General features: G+C 44.9%; 1 protein-coding gene across 1 annotated transcript in view; it reads left to right on the top strand.

Annotated features, from left to right (window-relative positions):
- Window positions 1-10759, top strand: part of GSG1L (GSG1-like) — a 62227-nt gene that overhangs the window by 43613 nt on the left and 7855 nt on the right. The window contains exons 5-6 of the mRNA XM_009324715.1: window positions 3112-3279; window positions 10050-10117. Of these exons, the coding sequence (XP_009322990.1) occupies window positions 3112-3279; window positions 10050-10117 (236 nt within the window). The remainder of the gene's footprint in view (window positions 1-3111; window positions 3280-10049; window positions 10118-10759) is intronic.

Below are 10759 nucleotides of genomic sequence, written 5' to 3'. Positions count from 1 at the left end.
ATACCTTCCAAGGCAACATACTTGCCTATGCAGGATGCTGGGCAAGGTGCAAACATCGGCTCAGTCACAGCTCCCCTGGGACAGACACGAACAGCAGCAGTATTTTCAGCTTGCAGTGGCACTCAGCAGCCTGAGGAAGGCCACGGGGTTCCTCATGCCGTGCCAGTGACTGGTAGCAGACGTGGCAAAGGAAGGTCTGAAAGTCAAACACAGCAAAAACAAGGCTTCTTCCTTCCAGCTAACACTGAACCACCACTGCTGTACGGACTAGAGAGCTAGAACCTCCCCTGGCATCACCCAGATTTGAACACCTTTAAGAAGGGTTAAAAACAAATGCCCACCCGGCCTGATGGAGTTTGGAAACTCTGCATGTGTAGGAATTTCTTTCTGCTCCATCTGGGTTCAGGTGATGGCCTGAAGCATGAGCTTTAAATATGCCTGAACCAGTAGTGCAAACATCAGCATTATTTACAGCCTTCTGTAAAAAGTACCACTGCAGCATCCTACTAGACAACCTGTCAGAGCACAGGGAATTGTAACACCGCTGAAAAGTGGGGCCAGGGAACAGCCTCCCCATGGCCAAGAGCCAAAGGGCATGAGTGGAGATCAAGACTGCCATTCGTTTCCCAAGTGCCAATGGGAAAACTATTTTTTCTGTGACTCTATTTCCCCTCTATCGAGAGGGAATGATAAAAATACCTCTCCTCAAAATGAGGAAGGGCTGCTTGTGATCTGCTCAGATGTCCCAGGGTTGAAAACGCACTGCTTGGTCCTTGTTATCTTACCCCGTTCCCAAGCCATTGGCAAAGCCTGGAGGTTGGTCTGTGTACTCGCACAAGCCAGGAGTGGGCCAGGGGATTCTCCAGGCAGGGGGTTTCAGTGGCTCTGAGGATCAGTGGATGTTCAAGCTCGGCCCCTCTAGAAAGAAAACAAATACAAAAACCTGGGCTGTTTGAGCCACAGAGGAACTTGAGAGCACAGTCCTGAGCTCAGCTACCAGAGGCACTATAGGTACAGTCCCACCACATCTGGAGCACAGCTGACATGGAGGGGCACTGCTGTTAAAGAGGTCTTCACCTCAGGTAGGATGTAACTCTTACAGGTAGGAGAACCACTCTTTACACTTAAAAATAAATAACATTTAACCAAGGTCCATAAAAACTAAAACATATCAATCATAATTGTCTCATTATTATGATTTACCAAATGCCAGGCCTGAGGTCACATTGAGAGTCTTCATTCTGTATTTCCTTCTCTGAACCTTTCAGCATTTCTGAGTTAATGATTAGAAATGATCAGAAACTTTCAAGAGAAATTTTTCTCCGTATGTCATTCCCCAGGCACCAACCAGGCACAGTGAAGCATGTGGTTTCAGCTGGCTTCTTCCTCGATATTGTTTAGGAGCCCAGCTGGAAATGTTTGGAGCTGTTGGAGCTTTTCCACACACTCCGTGTAGAAGGAAGACACTTGCCAGGCTTCCCTGTGCCTGGACACTCAGACATAGCACGAGTTTCCTTTCCACTTCTCCACCCAACCACGGGAAACCTAAGGGGCCTTCATCACCCCAGGGCTCACTACGCTTCCTTCTCATTTGACTGCATCTGGCAAACAGGTTCAAAAATGGCTAGGAAAGGGCTGCCTCCACACACTTCATTGCTATGGAAGTCCCTAAAGGGCTTGTTATGCACTGAATTTTGAAATCATTGAAATGAGCCATTTCTGTTTACTTGAACCATTTTTTTCCCAGATTTTTCAGTTCATGAATATGTGTTCTTTTTCAAGTTTTGTCTAATTTGAAATGAGAAACTGTTTCCTTGCCTGCAGATCCTTTGCAGAATGGGAAAAGAGCTCATGCTGAGGGTTCTGTTGATAATGCGTATTTATAAGATAATTCTACTGTGGCTGTATTCTTTCTGTTCTGCATAATTTATATCAATGTTCATTTTGGTTATAGAAAAGATGAAAGCAAGGAGCAGGTAAAGTGTGTAGCTGACACAGATGATTAAGTTAATCCAAGTTCGTTAGGAAGCCGCTGTGAACTATATGTAGCTGGAGCTGATGGGCTGAATGTGAAGTCAAGGGGAGCCTGAACGCAGATAAGCTCTGCAGACAAAAGGAGGAATTCGGTGCCTTCTTTGTAGCCCCATTTCATGCTCAAAAAGCATCTAAACTCCTTGGGGCCATGAGTTCCCCGCAGCCACATCTGAACTTGAGATTGGTAAGGTAAAGGCTGGAGGAGAGATGTACAGGGAGGGCAGAAGGCACCCGGGGGGGGACCCAGCCCACGAGCAGGGAGCAGAGCAGCTCCCAGCTGAACTCTCCTTGCCAGGAGACCCAGGACAACACTTGGCTGCTGTTCCAGCTTGGCACTGGGGCAGTCACGTTTTTTCTTCCACTTTCCTTTTCCCTCTGTCTCCCTGTGCTCCTGGTCAGTATTTGCAGGTGTTCTGCCACTGGCTGACCAAGATTGGCTAGCACTGCCTGCACACTTGGGGCACTGCCCTCAGATTGGATCTCCCCACAAAATGGAAGTGCTGTCTTCTATTCTGGTCAGGCTTTCAGAGACCAGATATAAGCCAGGAATGCTAGAAATGTCCATGAACCAGGAAAGAAGGAAATACAGTAGTCTGATGAAGGCATAAAAAAACGGAATAGAGACCATCCCTGCAGTAGCGTTGTGTGGAGTCAGTCTCCCATGGATGCTGGAGAACTTGCACTGGGCCAAAAGATGAGCTCTCTGGGGCATTACTCCTTCCAGGAGTTAATTACTGCTCTATAGGTTCTAGCACTTGTCTGCAAAGCTCTGAAACATTTCAAAGGGAAATCAAGAGGCATTCGACTCTTCTGTCAGAGTGCACCGAGTGTTCACATTAGCACTCTGCCACGCGGTTCTCCATGGGATGAAAGTTGTGCCCAGCCCCTAGCCCAGCATCCTGCCTGCATGCCTGAGCATGTGCCACAGGTCATTTGAGGTAAGATGAAGAAAACGGGTTTGTCACCACTGACTTACCTGCCTAGTCGCATCCTGTGTGTGTGTGTCTCTTGGCGTCAGAAATATAACATGAGCTGCTGTCTTAACCCAGCTCTGTCTGCTGGTTTCTCTCTCCACAGTCTGGCATGGGGCTCTTTCACCTGCTGCATGGCGGCCTCCGTTACTACCTTGAACTCTTACACTAAGACTGTCATTGAGTTCAGACACAAGCGCAAAATCTTTGAGCAGGGCTTTCGAGAAGAGCAGAACTTCCTAGACCAGGAAGCCATCAAGTACTTCAGAGAAAGGTCAGTGCAGTCAGTCGCTCGATCAGTGGAGGTTTTCATGGACTCTGCTAGTCTCAGAAAATCTAGGCTCCCACCTGTTTCAGCACATGTGGGTGAAGTCTCTGAGATACTTGGAGAAGATGTGTGTTAAAGACAAACACAAAAGATCCTCCTTGATTTGTTTTTTCTTAAATTTTGTGATGTCCCAATGCCTGCCTTTTCTTATATACTCATTAAAACACAAGACTGAGAAGTCCTTACAGTGTGCATCTGATTCATAGGAATTCATGAGAAGCTATGCTGCCAATGCAAGCCAATTTTCCCTCTCTGGAAAGGTAAAATTGTGGGGATATTACAAATGTTACAGCCATCCTTTCTCAGCACGTGTAATAGGCACCTCCCAATAATCCTAACGGCTGCTGAGAGGTTTTCCAGCCACCGCTAGGCCACTTTGGAGTTGCCATCTTCCACAATCACATGCCTACAACCCATCCTAGGCTCCTCCACACACCCCATCCTCCACACAAATATAGTGCATACATCATATTGCACTGCAGAAACATCCACACAGTGCCACCCACACTGCTACCAGGGTCTTAGGCAGACTCCAAGTCATGTCTGAGCCCTGAAGGCCCAGAGATGCTCCTTCACCCTGCCCATCGCCATACACTGCGCACCTGCCACACTGCTGACCCCATGCACTCTTAGTTGGCCCATGTGGCTGCACTGGGATCCTTGCCGCCCTCATTCTTTCGTGAGAAGGTTAAGGCTTTGCTTAAAATTGCAGAATGTGAAGAACACGCAAATATTGATCTCACACAGCAGGGAAGGTGAGATGGACTCCATAGGGATACCTTCACGGAATGAGGAGCTGATAAGTACAGAGATTGGACATGAGGAAAAATTTCTTTCCTGAAAGAGTGGTTAAACATTGGAAGAGGCTGCCCAGGGAAGTGGTTGAGTCCCCATCCCTGGAAGTACTAAGAAGACGTGTAGATGAGGCGCTTAGGGACATGGTTTAGTGGGCATGGTGGTGTTGGGTCGACGGTTGGACTCGATGATCTTAGAGGTCTTTTCCAACCTTAATGATTCTATGATTCTATGAGAATCCTCACTGAAAGCCTATTGTTGGAAGTAACGTGAAGATATTTTGGGGACAGAAAACATAAGGAGGATTAATTCTTGTTCTTCTGACCGATGTGGCAGTTTCTCAGTGATGGAAGAGAGTGGTTGGGAAGCTCTGAGGAGACAGAAGATTTAAAATGATCAGGCATTTCAGTAGCGAAGTGAGGAGTTCTCCTGAGCAGGAAGAACCTAGAGACGTTCCATGCATATTACTTTGCGTTGGTTACCCAAGCTTAATTAATAGTCTCTGTTGTTACAGTTATTCCTCTGCCAAGTTCCAAGTTTTCACTCTACCTTTCAGTCTGGAAAGATGAGAGAAATTATTCAAACAACGATGATTTTCCTAATTTTCCATTTAGAGATGACAGTGAATTTTTTAAAATTCTTTGCCTGAAAAAAAGACCCCAACCACAGTGAAGGGGAAGGGGTCAGCATGTGCCTCAGGGGAAATCAACACTCAGTGAGGGAAAACAGTCAGCCAAATTATTGAATTGAGAATTGCAAATGAGAGACCAGCAGAATTGTAAGCAACAGAATATGTTGAGTTACATTGGGAAATGCTAAGGAAACTTGATAAAGTACCACTACTGCCCTTTCTGGAACAGTAAATAGCAAAAAACATTAATGCATCGAGGACAGTAACCGTCTTTATCTCACATCTGTATTGTGTGTTTAGCATTTGCTTCCTCTTGCACTCGCCATATTACAAACATCCCTCCGCCCCCCCATTTTTACGTACATGTGAACCAAAACCACCTAAGACTTTGCAATCAAATTCATGTTGGAGTAGTTGTAATCTGAGAGACCTTCACCCCAACACGTTAGATAAACAGGCGAAGGGTCCCAAAGAATGACAACAAGCCAAATGCAACATCAAGGCTTTTTCAGGTCTCTTGGGTGGAAGGTTTGATCCTACCTACGCAACTAGCAGGCATATGTTGACCACATATGCCCAAGACGAGTGACAAGTCCCACCTTGGCCAGTACAAACCAATGTGGTTTTTAACTCTTCTTTTTTACATATCGATCAAAATAAGCTCCGTACTAGGCAACATGCATACAGAACAGCCTGTTCCTTGTGACTGCTCTGTATACTGGTCAGAGCCACCCTGACCAGTATACAGAGACAATACTTCATCTCTACCACTCGCTTTATGACCAGACTGTATATTTTGTTCTGTCCTTCCAGCTTCCTTGCTCGTTTTGAATTTGTGTGAACAATTCACTTGTTGGTCACATCCTCCAAACCCCTTCACACACACTTGGCAAACACAGCTCAAGCATGTGGTGTTCCCAAACTTCATGATTATGACTTTCTTTTTTTATATCACATTATTTTAATTGTTGTATCTGAATACATAATAAGAACCGCAGAGACAGTGTTACCATGGGATCTTTCCAGAGATTTAAAGCTGTGCAGCATTACATCCATTTATTTTTGTTACGTTAGCATGTGCATGGTCAGCTTCACTACTGTGACCTGAGAATACTCTGAGACTGCAGGCAGTCCAGGGATCATCAATTAGCACCAGTGTTGCTAGATGCTGAGGGTGCCAGCATTCCCAGCAAGCACACAACATCCCCGACCTCTGATCTTCCTTTGCACAAATAGAAAATAACTTAGATTCTCTTTCCTTCCTGTGCATATACCCAGGGATACTTCATATTCCCTCCTACTCCTACACCTCCGTGTTCCTTTTCATATCTCATAAATAAAACCCTCCAGCCTTTCTTCCTTCCAGTTACTTTGTACATATCACTGCCCTCTTCTTTGCATGTTCCTCTATCTCAGCACACATCCAGCACCCACTGTACACACGCATCTACCTCTGTGTTGAATAGACTTAGTGCAATAGGCAGTTTTCTAAGAGCAATATATTTCTAGTGAAAGTTAAAGCTTTATCATTATTCCCCACAGCTGCAGTTTATCTTCTGGGAGACAGGGAAGAAAAGCATTAGCCCCATTTTGTCTGATAAAAGTTTTTTTTGTTGGAATATACTTCTACAGGCCCCTGCTCCCAGAGAAGAAATTTCCTTTATGAAAAATACTGACAGTAAAGTACCACTAATCTCACAAGTACTTTGTCAAACATAATGTCACTGTATTTCATTTAATTTTAATCACATGTAACTGCATATAACAACAGAAAATTTACTAGAGACCTATGAGATGAAAGAGCTGAAATGTTCCCTTGAGAGCTCCCAATTCGAACAGTGTGCACCATGTTCACCACCCAGTGCAGGAGATAAAGGGGATGCGCCAAATCAGCGCATGGCTTGTTGTCCTGACCCTCTCCCTCCCCATCAGTTCACCCCATCCCCTCCCCTAGCATGTCAGCTTCGCACAGTCTGCGTTACTGCTGCTTGTTAACTTCAGTCTCCGCATCCCAAGAACTGCCTCAGCTGTGAAGAACATAGGAAAGACCTTTAAAATCAGATGAATATGTGTGTACACCCCAAATGCTGCTTCACAGCCTGTTTTCACTCTACCTTAGCACATACAGTTATCCAACCCTAAGTCCACACATAAGCACAACCAAGTTGCAAACAGCATGCAGCATGCTTACACAGAGACAGCCAAATCCTCTGGCTCCCTGCAACCACAAAGACACAGACTTTGTCTCCCAACAGCTAACCATCTCACTGTTTCGATCACTGGGAAAACACTTAAACAGCTGCTGAAAAATCAAAGATTCAACAATTATTTCCTTCCCAGGCCTGGGATACTTCAAAAATTCCAGACAAAAAAGACTCTGTAGTTCACACTATAAAATCAAAAGATATTATAGCTCTTCAGATATAAAAGATATGATAGCCCTCAGAGTAACGCTAAGCAGAACAAGTAAACTATACAGGCTTGGAGGTATTATTCATGTATTAAGTGTTCTATAAAATTATCAGTAGAATTATCTGCAACATGTCAGCTTTCAGCCTTTGTCCTATTATTGTTTGTCCTCCCTTTTTCTCTGGTTTTCCTTGTAACTGAATATTTGTCTATGACTTTCGCTCATCTTTTTCAATTTTTTAGTTTATTAGGTGTCAGTTCATAATAGGTATCTCTCTTCCTTCACTCTCAATTTCTCTTTCTGCTCTGTTTCATATGAATACTCTCGCCCCATATTATCTTGAGCATGGTCTGTTGTCTACAGTTCACCCCAGCTAGCAGAGGAGGTATCCCTCCGCATGCCTTCCTGCTTCCTTTGCTCTGAGGATCCTTCCAGATAAGTCAAAGCGACGGGGATTCTTTGTTCTCTCCTGTGTAGTCTGATGAGCTGTATGTGACAGTCAGCTGAAGGAATGTCAACGTGCCAGGTCCTTCTCCTCTTCCCCTGCCCAGCTATTTGGCTTCTGTAATGCCCTGCAGCACACAGTGGTTCCAGGACCGCTGTCCCTTTGCCACTGCCTGCTGCCACAGAGATGTAGCTGCTCCGCAGTGGGGTCATGCCGTGTCAGCCCACACTTTCCTCCCTGCCCTGCACAAGTGTACCTGTGAGGCCATGAGAAAATAACGCCCACAAACAGGGGACTGGGGTAACCCTTCCAGTGCAGCACTAACTTCAGTGCACCCAGACTGTTAAATATTCAGCTTTCTTAGTGTAACATCTAGTAAATGTGCAACTGTCTAGTTTGGGGGTGCTAAAAAGGCAGTGAGAGGAAGGCAAGATGGAAACCAGTAGATGTGGCAGTTTTAGCAGCTTTGCCCATATGGCTGTGTAATAATTAGGACACGTTCACGAGAATTGCACTCATTTAGACTGACTGGCTACAGCGACACTATCATCACATCCAGTCAGGCGAGGGACAGTGCAGCTGGGTTATTCACATTGAATGTCTTTCCCATGTTTGTCCCCTTCCTTTTTTTTCTGTATTAAAAAAAAAAATCCCCTTTCAGCCATGCCCCACCACCTTCCCCCGCTCCCAGAACTCTGGTGGACTTTGCTTTCAGATGAAGAAAGAAACCCTTCCTCTCTGCTTCTTCGGTATGCTGGGGGAAAGGCAGAAAGTGTTAGTGGGGCAGATGGAGACGCTGGGGCAATAGTCACAGCTGCTGGAACAAGGAGGATTGTAGCCATGGGGAGGACGATCTGGGGCAAGGGAACGTAGAGGCTTGGGCTGAGAGTACGTGAGGATTGAAGCCTGCAGTCAGGGATAGGGGGCCTGAAAGGGTGGAAATCAAATATCAGGTGAGCTCTTCATGGAGAGGTAGTCACTGCCTTGAGCAAGGAATAAGAAGTTATTAAAGTGGTATGAGAAAACTTGAATTAGCCACTGCCCTCTTTTACTGTTGACACCAGGAGAAAGATTAGCAGCTTTTGGAAATGCATTCATGCCTGGTCAGGCTGTGTGAGGCCAGGGGTGTTGAGTCCCATGGGCACTGAAGCCACTGGCAGGGGTAAGGAGGTCAGCCCACCCCGGCACCGGTGGGAGAGGGGACCCTAGAGATCAGCACAGCCCTGTCTTCAGTCTGATAGCCAGCCTTTTGCTCCCTGTGAAGCAAATCTCACTTACTAGGCGCTGTTAAACCAACATACAAATTTAGCAAGTAAATCTGGAAGATTCAGCCTTCCACAGTTCACTCATCCGTAGCACAGCGTTTGCCAACTTGCAGCTGTCCATCAACACCCATTGTGGTATTGCAGCTGATTTCACAACATTTTTCTTGCTGACTGAGCCCTTACTCTGATCTGCAAAACCAGCCCAACATCGGGCAGATGCTGCAGGTGAAATTCTAGGGTGAACTGAGTTCAAACTGGCATCGATATCAGCGCAGACAAAATATCTCCTCAGGGATAGAAAATGTAGTTTTGAAGTGCTAGGAGAAGTTTGAAACAGACGGCAGGACCCAAGCTATTGCAGAGATAATAAATCAGGACTATTCCTGACACTATGAGAATCAGAACTTTCAAATCATCATTCACATATGCTATTTTTTTCCTTTTTTGTACATTTCTGTAATGTATCTTAATCACAGTTTTCTTTCTTTAACTCCATTGTACTCATACAAGATGTTGTGCAGATCATATCAATGCTTTCCGAAGACATGCCAAGCTTTTGCTCTGATTTCCTCCTTGGTCACCTAGATATCTGAACAGGTTTTAAGCTGTTGACCTACAGTACCTCCCATTTACAGAGTCAGTATCTTTTCATATGGACATCAGTAAGAATTTCAAACCTGACTATTCAGCTTTCATCAGCACACAAGGATGAGTGTAACGTTCTGCCTTGGATTTATTCTGTACTTTATTCTGCAACACAGGAATTTTTATCCACAGAGCTGTTCCTTCTGGAAAATTACACAGACTGGCACTTAAATGGTGTAGCACTAGCAACATACCCGCTTCCAACACACACGTACTGTACAATGCTGTTAGCTCCCGACGCTTAGATTCATCCTGAAGAGTGAAAGAGTGGGAGAGACGCAGCCCTGAGCCCCTCATTTCTATTCCCCATGGCCTCTTTACATGAGCTTTCCCCCGAGAGGGGCCAAGCCAATGGAATTGAGTCCTTCCTGAGACCATTACGATCTCCATAATGGGCCTGGCTGGCTATAGATGGAGGAGCCCAGGTATGTTGTACTCTTACTGATTTTGACCCTTCCATTTCTGTACATTTGGGAGCAGCCTTTGTTTCTGTTAAAGGTGCTACTTCTATATTCTCTTTTCCAGGACTGAGGAGGAGAGGGCTGAGGCTGGGGACCTGAGGTTACAGTGCCTCCATAGCTGCTCCCCAAATAGTAAGTGACCATGGCTCGAATATGTCCAATACACAATGCCTTGTATCGTCCCCACGCTGGCTCCTTGGGGTTAAGAATAAGGCTTGGAGTAGGAAGCTATGGAAATAGAGGTTTGTAACTTTCTCAGACAGCGTTACCCAAACGATAATCAACTAGCATACGAACAGTACAAGATTCCCCAGGATTCAATTTAGGATGTGCACATATCCTATAATTTTATGTTATCTCAAGAAGCTGTGACTTCACAGTAGTTTAAAAATATGCTCTAATTTATACCCGTATAACTTTTATTATCGCTACCTTTTTTCGGCTATATTTATCCCTAATGCATGATGATGCATGCTATTGAATATAAAAATGATTGAAAGCAGCTTCGGTAGACTGTAACATTAGTATAATTAATGCCATTTCTTACACGCCTATTAATCCTTACTCAGAAAATTGCTATGCTTTTATTCAGCGTTTGCAAAAATTTTTACTTTAAGCAATGGGAATCAGTGTTTCAATGTTTGGAACAATATTGGAGCATGGCTCCTGCCCTGCTCTGAATATGATACTTTTTCTTCACTCTCCAGGAAAGATGCGTGCAGTTTCATGCAACTATTTTCATACAAAGAAAGCAAGTGATTCTTCATTCAGCAG

The sequence above is a fragment of the Pygoscelis adeliae genome, unplaced genomic scaffold (assembly GCF_000699105.1).
Source record: "Pygoscelis adeliae isolate BGI_AS28 unplaced genomic scaffold, ASM69910v1 Scaffold85, whole genome shotgun sequence".
NCBI classification, from domain to species: Eukaryota; Metazoa; Chordata; class Aves; order Sphenisciformes; family Spheniscidae; genus Pygoscelis; species Pygoscelis adeliae.
This window is presented reverse-complemented; position numbering and strand designations above follow the sequence as displayed.